Source organism: Neopsephotus bourkii, unplaced genomic scaffold, assembly GCF_033783945.1.
Source record: "Neopsephotus bourkii isolate Nb327-2 ecotype Australia unplaced genomic scaffold, CSIRO-AGI_Nbou_v1 NB_1737, whole genome shotgun sequence".
NCBI classification, from domain to species: domain Eukaryota; kingdom Metazoa; phylum Chordata; class Aves; order Psittaciformes; family Psittacidae; genus Neopsephotus; species Neopsephotus bourkii.
In genome coordinates, this window is record NW_026902211.1 from 57,032 (window position 1) to 71,787 (window position 14,756).

A 14,756-nucleotide genomic window follows, 5' to 3' on the forward strand; every position below is an offset into this window, starting at 1 on the left:
CTCGCAGACCTTCATCTTCCCCATCCTCCTGGTTCAATGCTGTAAGGTCGCTCCATCCATCAGGCAGGGCTGAGGGGGATGGAGCCCTTGGTGCCCTGCAGGAAGAAGGTCACCTTGGGGTGGCTGTGGAGCAATCCCTAGACAGACTGTCTGTCCAGAGGCACCGGTGCTGAGCTTCCCCTTTCCAGTTGAGTCAGTGGAAGCTTGTGCCTCTCAGAATGAGCAGGCTGGTGACTGCAGGGTGGCTGTCACGGCCTGGTTTCATCAGGGGAAGGACACAGACTTCTTCAGAGCAGCATCTGTGCAAGCAAAGTCTGGGGCTTTACCCTGCATGGAGCAGCTCTGCGTGTGTTTGGGGTGGAAACATGCTCCTGTGTTCTGTGTGGTGCAGGTGCTCTGGGGGCTGCCAGGATTGAGCATGGGAGTGGATGTGCCGGGCGGCCCTGGATGCCCAGCTTGGGTTTGGTAGAATCCCGAAATCCTGGTACAAAACCCGACAGCTTCACCCGGATGGGATTTCCATGGAGGACAAGAGGGACCCCTGAGGCGTCCTGGGAGGGGGCTCGCTGGGCCCTCAGACGTGTTTGCCATGGAGCTGCTCTCGCAGGGCTCTGCTGGGGGGACAGGGCTGCTGCTTTCCAGCCAGTGCCAAGGTTGTGCTCCCAGGCCCAGCACTGCGCTGGGAGGGTTCTGCACCAGGAGCTGTGACTCTGCTTTCATCTTTCAGAGCCTGTTTGTGTTGCTTGGGGTTCACCCTTCCCCTCAGTGGCTGTCTCAGAGCTGGGTGCCTGCACCCTGCTGTAGTCAGATACCATAACCCCTAAGAGAGACCCCAGCTGCAAAGGTCTGGGCGGTGGGAGGCTGGCCCTGCCCTTGCTCTTTCCACAGTGTTCCCTGCTGGCCACCTCAGTGATGAGCTGTGGCTCAGGTGAGGGAGAGAAGTTCCTTCCCACCTACCCTGTGTGCTTGAGTGGAGTTGGACTGAAGTGCGCACTGGGCTGTGAAGGGAGCCCTGTGACCAGCTTGCATGGGATGTTCCCTTTCCAGTGCCACGCGAGAAACTGGGCGAGCCGGTATGAGCGTAGCATTCCATGGGAGAAGATCATCTGCTGGGGCAGGAGAGCCTGGAGGGCAACATTTGCTTTTTGCATCCTGCAGCCTCAGGGTGCAGAGGGGGAGAGTGGAGAGAGGGTCCCTCTGGGGTGGGTGCAGTCGTTCCCTACTGCTCAGCTGCTGGCCATCCGCTGGCACTGGGTAGTGAGCGCTCTGGGCTATGCACTCACCTGGTGATACGCTCTCCCCATCCCCACAGCTCCAGGGCTACAACCAAGGGGGCTGAGAAGGATCTGGAGTGCTTTGCCTAAGGCCATCAGCCCAGCAGAGGCAGAGATGGGTCCAACACCACATCCTCAGCTGCACTGTGGTGGTGATGGGCACGGCGGGGGGACCAGCAGAGCGGGAGCTGCCAGCCCTGCCATCCCACCTGTGTGGGGCTGTGGCAGAGCTGTCAGATAGCACATCCTGCTTCGCTCACGTGGGGATCAGCTCTGGGGTTTTCAGCATGTTTTCCTGCAGCTGAGGGCGAGCAGCAGAGATGTGCTGATGGCACGGGGCAGGCAGCTCCCAGCCCACAGCCCACAGCCCACAGCTACCTCTGCCTCTAGCGTCTGGAGGATGTTCGTGAGCTCTTGAAGGCCGCCTGCATGAGGCTAAAGCTGGTGCAGCAGCAAGGCCTGGGTCAGCCTGGGCAGAGGTCCTCAGTGCCCTGCAGGAGCAGTGTAATGTCTGGGCAGGACCTTTGCCTCCCTGCTCCAGCCTGTAACGTGGGTGCATGGGATGGAGGAGGAAGGGCAGTTCCTTGCATCTTCTCCACCCACTCTCTCCACCACCCTCTAAGTCACCATGAGTGGCTGCCCCATCCCTGGCAGTGCTCAAGGCCAGGTTGGACACAGGGGCTTGGAGCAAGCTGCTCCAGTGGAAGGGGTCCCTGCCTGTGGCAGGGGTTGGAGCTGGAGGAGCTTGAAGGTCCCTTCCAATCCAAACCAGGCTGTGACTATGACCCACAGAGCGATGCAGCAGCAGCCGAGCATCTCTAATCTCCCTGTGCATCTCCTCTATCTTATGTGCAGCTGATAAGGATTCGGGGGGGACAGGAGGGAGGAGCTGGAGCGCAGAAGCCGCAGCACACGTGGTGCAGGGCGCAGCGGCAGCGGGGGCGCGGGCAGGAAGCGGGGGTGCCCACAGAGCAGCCGCTGTGTCCCAGTGTGCCCCACTGCTCGCTGCGCTCCCAGGGCAGTTTCACCTCTGCCAGGTCCTTCTGCTCCGTGCTCAGTGACTGAGATCCTTGAGAGGCGAGCCAGGGTCTGACCGGGAGCCAGGCTTGTGCCAGGCTCTCCCTGGCTACCTGCTGCCATCCCACCTCCAGCCCCTGAGCTGTTTGTTTCCCAGCACGTTCTCCCCAAAGGTGCTCTCTGCGTGGCTGTCGCTGCTTCTGGGGTAGAGCTAAATCCAACAGTTGCCTCCTGGCAAAACACAGCGGTTCAGAGCAGAGCTTGCTCCTTGCTGATGCTGGTGGCAGCTGAGATGAAGCAACTTGCTGGAGCAACCTGAGACACGATTGAGCTGAGTCTGGATGGGAAATAGCTGTACCTGCATCTTCTCCTGAGGCAAGAGCAGTACCTGCTTGTTGCAGCAGCAAGAGCAGTAGGACCCAAGGGGGTCCTGAGCACCAGGGTGGCTGTGTCCCCCCCTGGGGCAGCAGTGGGAATGACAGAGCCTCTTACAGGGGTTTTGGTGGCAGGGCGGCATGGCCACTTTCAGTTCATAGGCAATGGGGGATTCACTGGGGCACAGGGCGCTGCTGTTTGCTGTTGAGGTTGGCCCCCATGGATGCCTCAGCCGAGCTTCCTGTCCTCTGAAAAAGAGTAAGGTCAAATGAGAGTCCTCAGCTGGTTTCTTGTCCTGTCTGTATAATCCATCAGCTAATGGCACGGGATTGTCCTTCAGAAACATGATAGCTGATGCACAGCAGCGCTGATGGCACGGCCGGGAGGAGGACGCGGTAACCTCATCGCTGCGTCTGTGCACAGGCGTTTAATTCACCATTACACTGTCTGCTTTAGCCTCGTCGATTAAGGGAAGCTGGTGAGGTTGTGAGGCCGAGCTGTGGTCACTGTGAAAACCTGCACTAATGAGACACACACAGCTCTTCCCTCTGAAAGGTTTCAGATGGGTTTGGGTTCTTGATTTGCTTCCTGCAGAGGGGATATAAAGCGCAGGACCCCGCTCCTTGTGTTCATTATGGGCACAACGTAACGCTGGGTAGGAGCCACCTTCACTTCTGCAGTGCCGCCACGCTGCAGCTCAGGTGGTGACTGTCAGCCCAGTCCCCAGCAACGCCAGTGCCCGTGGAAGGGGCTTGGTGAAGAGCGCAGGGCAGGAGCAGGGCTGCAGCCTGGCCCCCATCCAGCAGAGCACTTAGTGCATGCTCAGCATTCCCCTGGGCCCACGGGGGTTCTGAGTGCTGGGTTCCGTGCTGGGATGCACTCAGCAGGTCCCAAGTGCTGGTGGGTGTGGAGCAGCCTCGGGCTGGGCAAGGTGCTGGGGTGATGCTGGCAGGAGGAGGGGGGCTGTGGTCCTCCTCCAGGCTCTGCCTCTCCTATTCCCTTGTGCTGGCCTGAACATCCACTGAAATACTGATAGGAGACGGTGCTGCTTCATTCTGCACGCTGTGGTGTAGTAGATTTATTTTTACACACATGCACATCAAAAGCATTTTTACCACATGCAGCAAAAGGAGCATGAGCAGCAGCTCAGGGAGGGGATCCTGCCCCTCTGCTGTGCTCTGGGGAGACCCCCCCTACAGTCCTGATCCAGCTCTGGGGCAGCAGCACAAGAGGGATGCAGAGCTGCTGGAGCGAGGCCAGAGGAGGCCATGGAGATGCTGCGAGGGCTGGAGCAGCTCTGCTCTGGAGCCAGGCTGAGAGAGCTGGGCTGCATCCTTGGCAGGTCTTTGGCAGCACAGACCCAAGGTGCAGACCTACGGTGGGACACGTGAGCTGCTGTCACCACGGCACCGCTCACCTGGGGAGCGTGCTGGTGGAGCAGCAATGGAGCCATGGTCGGACTCTGCAGCTCTCCTTCCACTGCACTTGTGGAGATTCTCTGCTGTGCTCCCAGCTCACCTCCACTTGTGTGCCCTCTCCTTTGGAATTGCTGCCCCCTGCTTAAGAACAGGTCTGGGTTCCCCCCACACCCCTCTCAGCAGTTTTGCATAGCTATGGGGCTCTGTAGACACTATGAGCAGTTTTGAGTGTGTGGGATCAGCAGCCCCGAACATTTGGTCCTGTGGTGGGTACAGGCAGGGGGGGTTAAAGACAAAGGTGTTCCAGGTGGGAGGGCAGGAGGCTGCTGGGCACCGGGTTCGCTGTTTGCCATCAGGAGGTGGCTGAGCTGGTGTGGGGCTCTTACACGCTGTGATGGAGGTAGTTACGGGTTGGAGTGTGGTTTATTGCCTGGAATAACGCATCTGGCCACAGCGGTGGGAGCATGGGGAGAGTGGCACTGGATTGATGGAGAGGGGTTGGTGTGGGCCCGGGGAGGGCTGTGGGCTCTGCCTCCATTGCCTGCAGCCTTTGTGCAGCAGCAGAGCTGAGGTTGAGCAGAGCTCAGCCCAAGCTGCTGAACCCACTGGAGCCGGTTTTGCACGGCGGCGGCAGCGGGACCTGGCCGGTGCTGTGCAGAGCTGGGGTCACCCCTGGGCTACGGAAGGTGGCTTCATCGCCCCTTGCCCTGCGCCTGGTGCCTGGCAGAGGGGTGCTGCAGGCAGCGTCTCGGCACTCGCTTGGTGCGAGCGGGGGCATCTGTGCTCGCTGCGCTTCCTGCCAAGAGCCGTTTCCTTCCCCGCCGCCAGAAGGGGTCGGAGCCGGGTGAGCCGCGGCTCTGGGAGGCTCCTGCGCTGCTCTGCGGCAGGAGGAGGCTGCACAGACCCGGCCCTGAGCCGGCGCGGGGCGGGCACCTGGGGAGGATGAGAGGAGCCCCTGCCCCTGCCCCTGCCCCTGCCCCTGCCCTTGGTGAGCGCCTCGCTTGCCCCAGGCATCAGCGCTGCCTGGATCCTGGGCGTGCAGTGTGGGCACCTTCCTGCAGCAGCTGCAGCCATGAGGATCCTGAGGCCAGTTCTTCCCCACTGCGTTGGTGGAGCCCTGCATCCTTCAAAGACAGGATTTGACTTCAGCCCTGCCCTGCATGTTCTGGATGCTGAGACCTTAACTGAGATACGAGCTTAGCACGCTGTGTCACTGGGGATGGAGGCGATGGGCAGGTTACAGCAGGGCATGCTAACGTTTGAACTTCCAGCCAGCTCATTCCTGAAGGGTAGGTGAAGCCTTAAGGAGTCACACCCTTGCTTCCTGAAAGCTTGTCTGTCCTCCCTTTGCAGCCCCAAGGAGCTGGGTCTTGCTGTGTTCTTGCCCCAGGTTGAGAGCTTTGGAGGGTTATCATAGGATCATAGAACAGTTTGGGTTAGAAGGGACCCTCAAAGCTCATCTCGTCCAACTCCCTGCAGTCAGTGGGGACATCTTCAACTAGGTCAGGTTATAGAATCATAGAATCATAGAATAGTTAGGGTTGGAAAGGACCCTAAGATCATCAAGTTCCAACCCCCCTGCCATGGGCAGGGACACCTCGCTCTAAACCATATCACCCAAGGCCTCGTCCAACCTGGCCTTGAACACTGCCAGGGATGGAGCATTCACAACCTCCCTGGGCAACCTCTTCCAGTGCCTCACCGCCCTAACAGGAAAGAATTCCCTCCTTATATCCAATCTAAACTTCCCCTGCTTCAGTTTTAACCCATTACCCCTTGTCCTATCACTACAGTCCCTAATGAAGAGTCCACCCCCAGCATCCCTATATGCCCCCTTCAGATACTGGAAGGCTGCTATGAGGTCATTGCAGTGCTCAGTCTGGATTAAGTTCTGTGCCAGGCTGCCATCATCTCCAGATGCACACCCATGGCACTTCATGGTGTATCCCATCAGGAGAGGATCCCACACTCCTCATGTAGGGTCTCTGAGTCACCCCAGAGTCAGGCCCTGTGTGTGGCTGCTGTGGTGCTTGTCTGGAGCAAGCAGCATCCTGTGCTGCAGCTCAGTGCTGCCGCGGGTGATGAGCAGATCCTATTTCTGCCTCGTGTTAAACAGCAGCACATTGGAGTGAAAGGCGAGAGTGGTAAGTGGAGTTTAATTGGGATGAATTACACGCCAGGTTTGCAGTAATCTCCCTCCTGCGTTGCTCAGAAGCATCATCTGCTTTGGAAACGTGACTCAGATGTTGTTATTTGATTCCCCTGAGCATTTAAGGAACTGTTTTTCCAGGAAGCAAAGATTTTGGGGTTGTTTTTTATTTTTCTTGTAGCTGTGGTTGTTTTCTCTTCGTTTGAGGGCAATGAGAGTCCTTTCCCAGAATTTCCTCTGGGGACATTCTCCCTTACCAGCGTCTCTTCTTGCTTGACGTTCAGAGCTCCATCGTGCTCAGCAGTGCCCTTTGCAGAGGAGCACAGCTCCAAGGTTGCTGGTTAGTGTTCCCTGCTCCTCTTCTCCATGAGCCCCAGCAGAAGCCAGGGTGATGCTGTAGCTGCACCACTGCGCTCAGCACCCACACTTGGAGCCCGGCAGGTCTGCTCCTCACCAGCTCCAGCCTGGTTTGCCCCTGCCTGGCCCTGCCTGGCAGCTCTCACCACCCTGGGCTGTCCCTGATGGTCAAAGTGCTGCCTTATGCTTGGTCACCCTTGGCTAGCCCAGTGGGGGCTGCTGCTGGGGTGGGACCATAGCCCTAAAGCGGAGGGAATGTCCTCAGAGTGATGCTGTCCCTGTGTCCCACAGGCTGGTGCGATGGTGCTGCCTGCCCTGCCCTAGCATCATCCCGACCCTGGAAGCGTTCACATCCCATGTAGACGAGGCCCTCAGGGACATGGGTTAGTGGTGGCCTTGGCAGTGCTGGGGAATGGCTGGACTTGATCATCTATGATTCTATGATCTATGATGCTGATTCTGTGATTCTCTCTGGTGGCACTGTGTGCGGGTTTTGTTCGTCCATGGCTTGGTTGCTTGCAGTTCATCTTGCCCTCTTCAGCCGTTCCATGGAGGAAGCATGCTGACACTATGGATTTGCATGAGGATAATGAGGATGGCTCCCTGGAACCACCAGCCACAGCCCTCTCCAGCCAAATGACCCCTTCATGACCTGATTCCTTGCCATTGCCTGCCTAGTAAGAGAGGCAATTTCTGAGCTTTCCCCTGCAGGCTGGGCTTGCCCCCTGACAACAGCCCCTCTGCTGCTGCCACAGCTTCAGAACAAAGCCATTGAAACCCAAAATAAAGTCCATGGGACTCGTGTGTGGTACAGAACTGAGCAGTGGGAGCCCTGAGCTGTTGTCCCACCTCCCTCAGCTCTTGTTCTGACCAGCACCTTCCCGTGCTGAGGCTGTTTGATACCACCCTCCCCGGTGGTGTCTGTAGTTCAGATCAGCTCCAGAGCTGTTTCCATGCTTCTCTGCACGTTTTCTCTCTGGGAGGTGTTTGGCAGTGGGGTGGGCAGCAGGATCCTGCCTGCAAGCATGGGGAGGGGGCGTTGTTGCAGTTGAATCTGCTCCAGAGCTGTGGCAGATCCACCACAACCGCATCTCTTGGGCTTGGTTTATCCTTGCACTGAGCTTTCTTCAGTGCCTTTCTTCTGAACACCAGCCAGAGGTGATGGGCACAGAAGCAGCTTCACCCTGCTTTGCCTGGGGAGGATGGAGTTTCCTTGGGGAAGGTGGCTTGTGTCTGAAGGCAGGGACTGCCCTGGGTGGTGCTCAGGGGAGATGGGGGGATGCCCGATAATGGAGACATAATTCAAGGTAAAAGTGGGGATGGTGGAGGCAGGGGCACAATCAGGTTGCTTAAACCAAGAATCAACTGAGGTTTCAGTGTGTAACTTGGATTTGGAAAGGAGTGGATCTTGAACCTCTGGTGTTTGTAAGGCAGTAGCTGCAAAGAGGATCTCATCCAGCGGGGCAGGAGCTGTGCGTCACAGGGTTCATCTCACTAAAAAAGCTTTGTGTAAGAAGGAAAAAGAAGAGCTGCTGTCTTGAAGGGCAAAAAACGTGCAGTTTGCAGAGGTGCATTGGGTGGAGGAAGAGGAAGACGTGAGGTGTGAAGCTAAAGGGCAAAAGCTGGCAGTATAGAGCTATGGAATCATAGAAGGCTGGAAAAGACCTGTAGATCACCAAGTCCAACCATTCCCCAGCACTGCCTTCATGCAGTGAGTCCCTCTACAAGGCATCAGCCCCAGCACCACTGTCCCCAGACATCTGGGAGCTCTGCCTGGGTCGGGGCAGCCATCCCATCCCTGCTTCCAGCACAGATGGGAAACACACCAGGGCCTGGTACCCAGCGCTGTCATGTAAGGGGTGGTCATCCAGCTCTTCAGATGACCGAAGCCACTTTGTCCATGCTCTTCCTTCTCTGCCCTCATGGGAATGTCAAGCTATTCGCTGAACTCCTTTTTGTTCCCCCTTTCTCTTAGTGGATATCCGTGAAATCAAAGAGATCCGTCCAGGGAAGAACTCGCGTGACTTTGACCGGTACCAGGAGGATCCGTGTTTCCGACCAGACCACTCTCACTGCTTTGTTGTCCTCTATGGCACAGAGTTCCGGCTGAAGACCCTCAGCTTGCAAGGTAAAGCACTGTGGCCTGGGGCTGTGCCAGGGCAGGGGTGGGCAGGCACCTCACCACTACAGCACCCAGCCGTGGGTGCATCCTTCCACAAGTGAGCTGGAGCATCTCCCTGGGCTGGTGCTCTCTTCACCAGCTGAGGAGGTGTCTTTGGAGGAAGGTGACACCGGCTCTCTGAAGGGTACAACCCTCTGTTACATCCATTAATTTGCCAGCTAAACCCAGAGGTCGGGTGAACTGAAGCTCCTCATTCAAAGGTGTGCTTGAGATGGAGTGTTCTGTCTCAGCTGGGCATGATGGTGTCCATCAGCCCCACGCAGGAAGTGTTAAAATCTCACCTCTGCTTTGAGCAGCCAAACACCACCGGTGACTCACGAAGCCTCAGTACCTCCGAGGTGTTGGTGTCAGCTCTCCTCAGTGCCCCATCTGTTGACTTAAACTGGACCTGGGGCACCAGCCTTGTGTTTCGCTACTGAAAGTGGGAAGGTTTGTGCTGTTGAGGCTCCTCCTGTTCAGACAGGACAGGCTGGGGGTGGTTCAGCTGACAGACAGCCCCTTTCTCTGCTGTGAGTACACAGCCTTGTGTCTTGTTTGAACCCAGGCAGACCAGCACTGATGGAGGCAGTGATGCTGACTCCTTAACATCCATGGCCCATGGCAAATCTGCCTTGTGGCCGGTGCTGCGGGACAGGGGCAGCACTTCTGCCCTCAAAGGGAAAGAGCTGCTGACAGGTTATGGAGCAGCTGGCACATTCCCAAGCAGGAGCTGGCATGCCACCAGGCCTGGGGACAAAGACAGCCCCCAGCTCGGGGGATCTGCAGGGAGGAGAGAGTGTGATGTGCAGGGGATGGGGTCCAGCAACCATGGGCATTCCAGGGGAGCAGAGCAGGAACTTGGAAGGGAGAGGAGTCGGCCAGAGCATCTGCATGGGAGGGAGCTGTTATCAGAAAGGGATGAAGGAAGGAATAGGGGATATAAGATGCTGGGGATAGTCCCAGGAGGTTTGATTGGTGATCAGCTTCTATGTCCCTTCTTCCCAATTCTCCTGTGCACTTCCCACAGCCACTTCCGAGGATGAGGTCAATATGTGGATCAAGGGGCTGAACTGGCTGGTGGCTGACACGCTAAGGGCTGCCACCCCTCTGCAGATTGAAAGGTGAGGAACTTGTCCTTGTCCTCCACGTTCTGTGGTGGTGAGGAGGGCTCTGGGAGTGGGTTGAGAGGCACTGAGAGCTTCCAGAGACAGCAGTGAAGCAGACGAGGTGGAGGAGCCGGGGCTCAGTGTGTGTGTCTGTGCCTTTCCCTTCAGGTGGCTCCGGAAGCAGTTCTACTCGCTGGATCGCAACCGGGAGGACAGGTAAGAGGAGAGAGAACACCCCCTGCACAGGGTTTGAGCTGGGAGGGTTCCCCTTTGCCCTGAAACCCCAGCCTTTGCTTTGGAACACTGTGAAACGCCTCACCCCCAGCTGGCATCACCCAAGGAGGCAGACACTGAGGAGCTAACCGGCATCTCTGGCCACCCCGTCAGGGCGCAGCTGGGTTCTGTTTGTTACTCTTCACCCCATTTGCTTTGTTCTTCTTCTCTGAGGTCCAGGAGACCATGGATCCATCCCCCCTGCTTGGCTTCTAGGCTGGTGGGCTGCAGCAGGGCTGCTGCTTGTGGGGTTTTCTTAGTGATGCCCTAAGGGTGAAATGTCATGCTTGAACCATCATGGAGGTAAGGGAGGGGAACTGGGTTGAGATCCATCATGAGGAGTTAAGAGAAGGGACAAGAGGTCCCTGCTCACTGCAGGGGGTTGGACCAGATGAGCTTTGAAGGTCCCTTTCAACCCAAGCTGTTCTATTATTGTGTTTTCTCTGTCTAGGAGGTAAGTTCCACCACGCTGTTTGCTGCTGCTGCATCAGCTGCTTTTCCCAGCTGCATTCCCCCTCCATCCTCCTCATCCTGAGGTGCTGTTATTTGCCTCCATTCATCCCTGGGACATGCTTTTCCCCTGCGATGTTAACTGAGCCCCCTTGACCTCTCAGATTGATTTTCATGTTAATGTGCTCCCCTGGGGCAGGGGGATTCCTCCAGTCCTGCCCTGAGGAGTGGTGCTGGACACATGGCTCACACATCGCTGGGCAACCTCTGCCAGTGTTTTACCACCTTCGTTATAAAGAATTTCTTCCTCACATCAGCCTGACTCTCCCTCTTCAGGCCCTGCAGAAGTCTCTCCCCATCTCTCTTGCAGGCTGCTTTTAAGTACAGAAAGGCCACAATAAGGTCTCCCCTTAAGGAGCCTTCCCTTCTCCAGGCTGAGCAGCCCCAGCTCTCTCAGCCTTTCTTCATAGGAGAGCTGCTCCATCCCTCTGATCGAGGCTGGTTCAGCAGAGCTGAAAGCCAGCCTGCTGCATCTCTCTTGTTTTAACAGCATCTGTTTGCATCCAGAATTAAGGCAACAAAGTACAATACACTCCTTACCTGTCCACCAAGGGGGGAGCTCCAATGCCAACCGTTCCATTAGAAGAGCTGCTGCTCCAGCCCAGGCAGCAAAGGGAGCAGGACAGAGGGGGAATGCAGGTCAAGGCGGCGTCTGCCCATTTTACACCATCCCTGTGCTGTCTGCAGAGCAGGGGCAGCAGTTACAGTGCACGTACATCTCTTGGATGAAATCCCTGCAGCATTAACTGTGGTGTCACTGGGCTCTGCTGCTGCCTCTCAGCCTGGAAGTGGGGTTGGAAAGAGGCGAGTGAGTCATGGTTCTTTTAGAGCACTGCTTCTTTCCCAGAGCACCCATGGGCCTTCCCGGGGCGGGCAGGGTTTGGCAGCTGCGGGGATCGTTCCTGGTGCTGGAGCCCTTTCCTCCCGGCTGGGTGCCTCACGTACCGCCCGCACGCCGGCAGATGTGGCTGTTTCCACTGGCTGCTGGGCCTTTGGGTGTTTGTTTTTCCAAGGGAGGTGAGGTGGAAAGAGCAGGATAACAGGATGCTGGGGTTTTCCTCATGGCTGCGGAGGAGCCTGTTCACCTCTGGCTAGGAGAGCTGCCCGTGCTGGGAGCAGCGTTACGGCACCGCAGGCTGTTTCCATCCCTGCGTGAGGGCTGGGTCAGTCCTTTGGCCTGTTTGTCATGAAACCTTCAAAAACTTCCGTAGGAAAAATGAGCTTATTCATTTGTTTTTCACTTTTTAGTCTCAAAATACCACCACGCTGTTTACCCAAGGGCTGCAGCACTTGAACGTCATTAATCACACCCCGTCAATAAAATCCTGCCATCCGCCATCCTCCTGCGGAGGCAGAGAGGGAAATGTTGGTCACGGCTTGTACAGTGTTTGCTCCCACCCCTCCTGGTGCCACCACACCGTGATGAGCAGTGCCTCAGTCCAACCCCTCCCTGGGTCCAGCCCAGTGTTCCCAGCGCCGAGCACTGTCTCTGGTGCATCTGGAGCTCCTTTTCCAGGAGCTGTATTGCACTGCCAGCCTCTCACCGAGGGACATTGCTGTGGGTGGCCCTGGGGACAGTGGGTCCCAGGAGGGGTCCCACCCAAGCTGTCACTCCTTGACACACATCAGTGGTGGCATCTCTCACTGCGCTCCTGGCTCACTCCCCCAGCACTGCCCCACTGTCCTCTCCTGTCACCCAGGACCCATAGATGGGACACCCATCCTGGTTGCACATGCCTGTGGATACCGGGTGTGCTGGGAAAGGAAGGGGCAGGATGCTCACCCAGGACACTGCCTGCACGGTGCTGGCCGCGGCACAGCACGGGAGCAGGGCCAGGTCCTGCTCCGGCCGTGCTGCGTCCCCGTGCCCCACGCTCGGAGCCCACAAACAAGGGCTCTCTGTGTGCCGCCGGCTGCGGGGCCCTGGTTGCTGCAGCGCCTGACACCAGCCTCCTCCTTGGGGGTCCCTCCTCCTTTGTGTCCTTTGAGATCATCCTCTTGCCAGGGAAGAGTGGAAGAGATGCGGCTCATGCTGCGCCTCCGCATCGCTGCGGATGACTGCGTGTGCCTGGGTTAAACCCCTGCCCAGCGCATCCTCCCCTTCCCTGCCAGACACAAACGTGTTTGGGTTTCCAGGGTTAGACTTGCCCAGTGCTTGGGATGAGGGAGCATCCTGCATGTTTCTGAGCCCCCACATGCTCAGTGGGAGCAAAGGCAGCATCTGTGTTTGCTGGGGCAGGCTCCAAGGACTTGCTTTTAAGGCAGGAGCTGATGGAAGATGATGGCACACAGACCTCTCGCTTCTTGGGTCCTGCAAATGGGAGACATTCCTGTTTTCCTTCACTGCAGGGCCATTGCCCGGAGGGGAACAAGGACCCCAGGGCTCCTTGCTGCCCATCCCTACCTGCTGGAGCTCAGCATCCTGCCTGGGGTTGGTCTGGGGGCCCTTCCTGGTCTGGGAACTGGCACATTTGGTGTGAAGGGCCCTAGGGAAGGCATTGGTGTATGTGGCAGTGGCGGGGGGAGCATGGCTGGGGCACGATGGGGCATTGCTGTGGCTGTTACTGGACTCTCTTGCTGATAAAATTAGCTGGTTCCAAACCACCTCAAAGCCTGCTTTATGTCCAGCTCCTCCTGCAGGCCAGGGAGTGGGTTTGGAACAGGTTTGGTCACCCAGCATCCACACTGGGGCACAGCCAGTTCAAGAACACTCCTCCCCCGCCGGTCCTGTAAAGCACGGGGCACTGTGTGCCCGTGGTGGCATCAACTTGAGCGGGCTGGGGGTGCTCGGACTGCCCTGCAGCAGTGGGAGCTTGCAGGAGCTGTGTTTGCAGTTCCCTTGGCATGCAAGCACCTCTCTGCTCCCCACATGCAGCATGGCTGTTCATTGGGGTGGAAAATGTTCTCCTGCTCTGCCTTCAGTCCCAACCCCGGCATCCTTCTGGATCGTGGATCAGTCCTTGTGTGTCACGGCTGATGTCCCTTTGGGTGTCCCTGTCCCAGGGTGAGATGCCTCTGTCCCAGCCCTCCTGAATGTGTTTCCCCTCTCCCCTGCAGGATCTCCGCCAAGGACCTGAAGAACATGCTGTCTCAGGTCAACTACCGGGTGCCCAACATGAGGTTCCTGCGGGAGAGACTCACGGTGAGTGTGTGACATTCCTGCTCTCCTTGCTGCCATGGAGGACCTCAGCAGCCTGTGTCCTGCCTCTGAGCAGAGCCCGGTGGTGGTTGGGCCCCACGGAGTGTTTGAACATCGCAGAGGCTCTTCCTGGGAGGGGTCTGAAGAGGCGCCAGGTCCTGCTGGGTGCTGCACCCTGGTCTGATGGTGGCCAGCACCTTCCCTTCACTCCATCCTGCATACTGCCAGCCCCAGCCAAGGGCTTTGTGCTGGTGGGGTCAAGTGTAGGAGGATGGGCAGGGGGGCTGGTGGCTGCCTCCTGCACCCCGGGTCCTGCAGCCCCACTGCATCCCTGCGGAGCCAGGAGCGAAGGCTCAGCTCCTGGTGACCGTGTCCACCAGCACTGAACTCGAGGCCAAAGGAGAGCACACGCTACAGGTCTTGTGGTTTCCAGGTGCTCTCTGCAAGCAGAAGTTTAAATGATCCTTTAGTAGCTATTCAAGTAGGCAGCAATGCTTCTGTCAGCACTGATACCTTCATGTGGGTTGGGGAGCGTGGGGAACCGTGTGACTCTGTTTAGGATGTGCCCGTGTCCTGGGCACCATGGGTCCCACCGAGATGTGCAGAGGTAGGAGGCAAAGCCTGGCCAGGTTTTGGCCTTTTCCTCCTCCTCCTTCCCCCAGGGGTCTGGGTGGGAGGAGACACTGCTGAGGCCATGCAGAGCTGCCCGTGGCCCTATCAAACCCCTGGTTTCCTGCTGCAGGACGTGGAGCAGCGGAGCGGGGATATCACGTACGGGCAGTTCGCGCAGCTCTACCGCAGCCTCATGTTCAGCGCCCAGAAGATGGTAAGGGCTGGATTCTGCAGGGCTGGGAAGGGGAGGAACAGACCAGGGCTGTCACTGCCCTGGGCCAGGGAGGGCAGGGAGTAAAGAAGTCCTTGCTCTAGGCTGTTAGCACGGGGATGAGCAGCAGCTGTAAGGAAAGGTTAGATGCTGC

The 14,756-nt window shown here is 57.8% G+C and overlaps 1 protein-coding gene across 6 annotated transcripts in view; it reads left to right on the top strand.

The window, feature by feature from the left end:
* The window catches only part of PLCG1 (phospholipase C gamma 1), a 41,809-nt gene that overhangs the window by 9,574 nt on the left and 17,479 nt on the right, over positions 1–14,756 (top strand). For all 6 annotated transcript variants that reach the window (XM_061376786.1, XM_061376789.1, XM_061376788.1 and 3 more), the window contains exons 2-6: positions 8,566–8,718; positions 9,779–9,872; positions 10,026–10,073; positions 13,698–13,782; positions 14,522–14,605. In XM_061376786.1, coding sequence (XP_061232770.1) covers positions 8,566–8,718; positions 9,779–9,872; positions 10,026–10,073; positions 13,698–13,782; positions 14,522–14,605 — 464 coding nt within the window. The remainder of the gene's footprint in view (positions 1–8,565; positions 8,719–9,778; positions 9,873–10,025; positions 10,074–13,697; positions 13,783–14,521; positions 14,606–14,756) is intronic.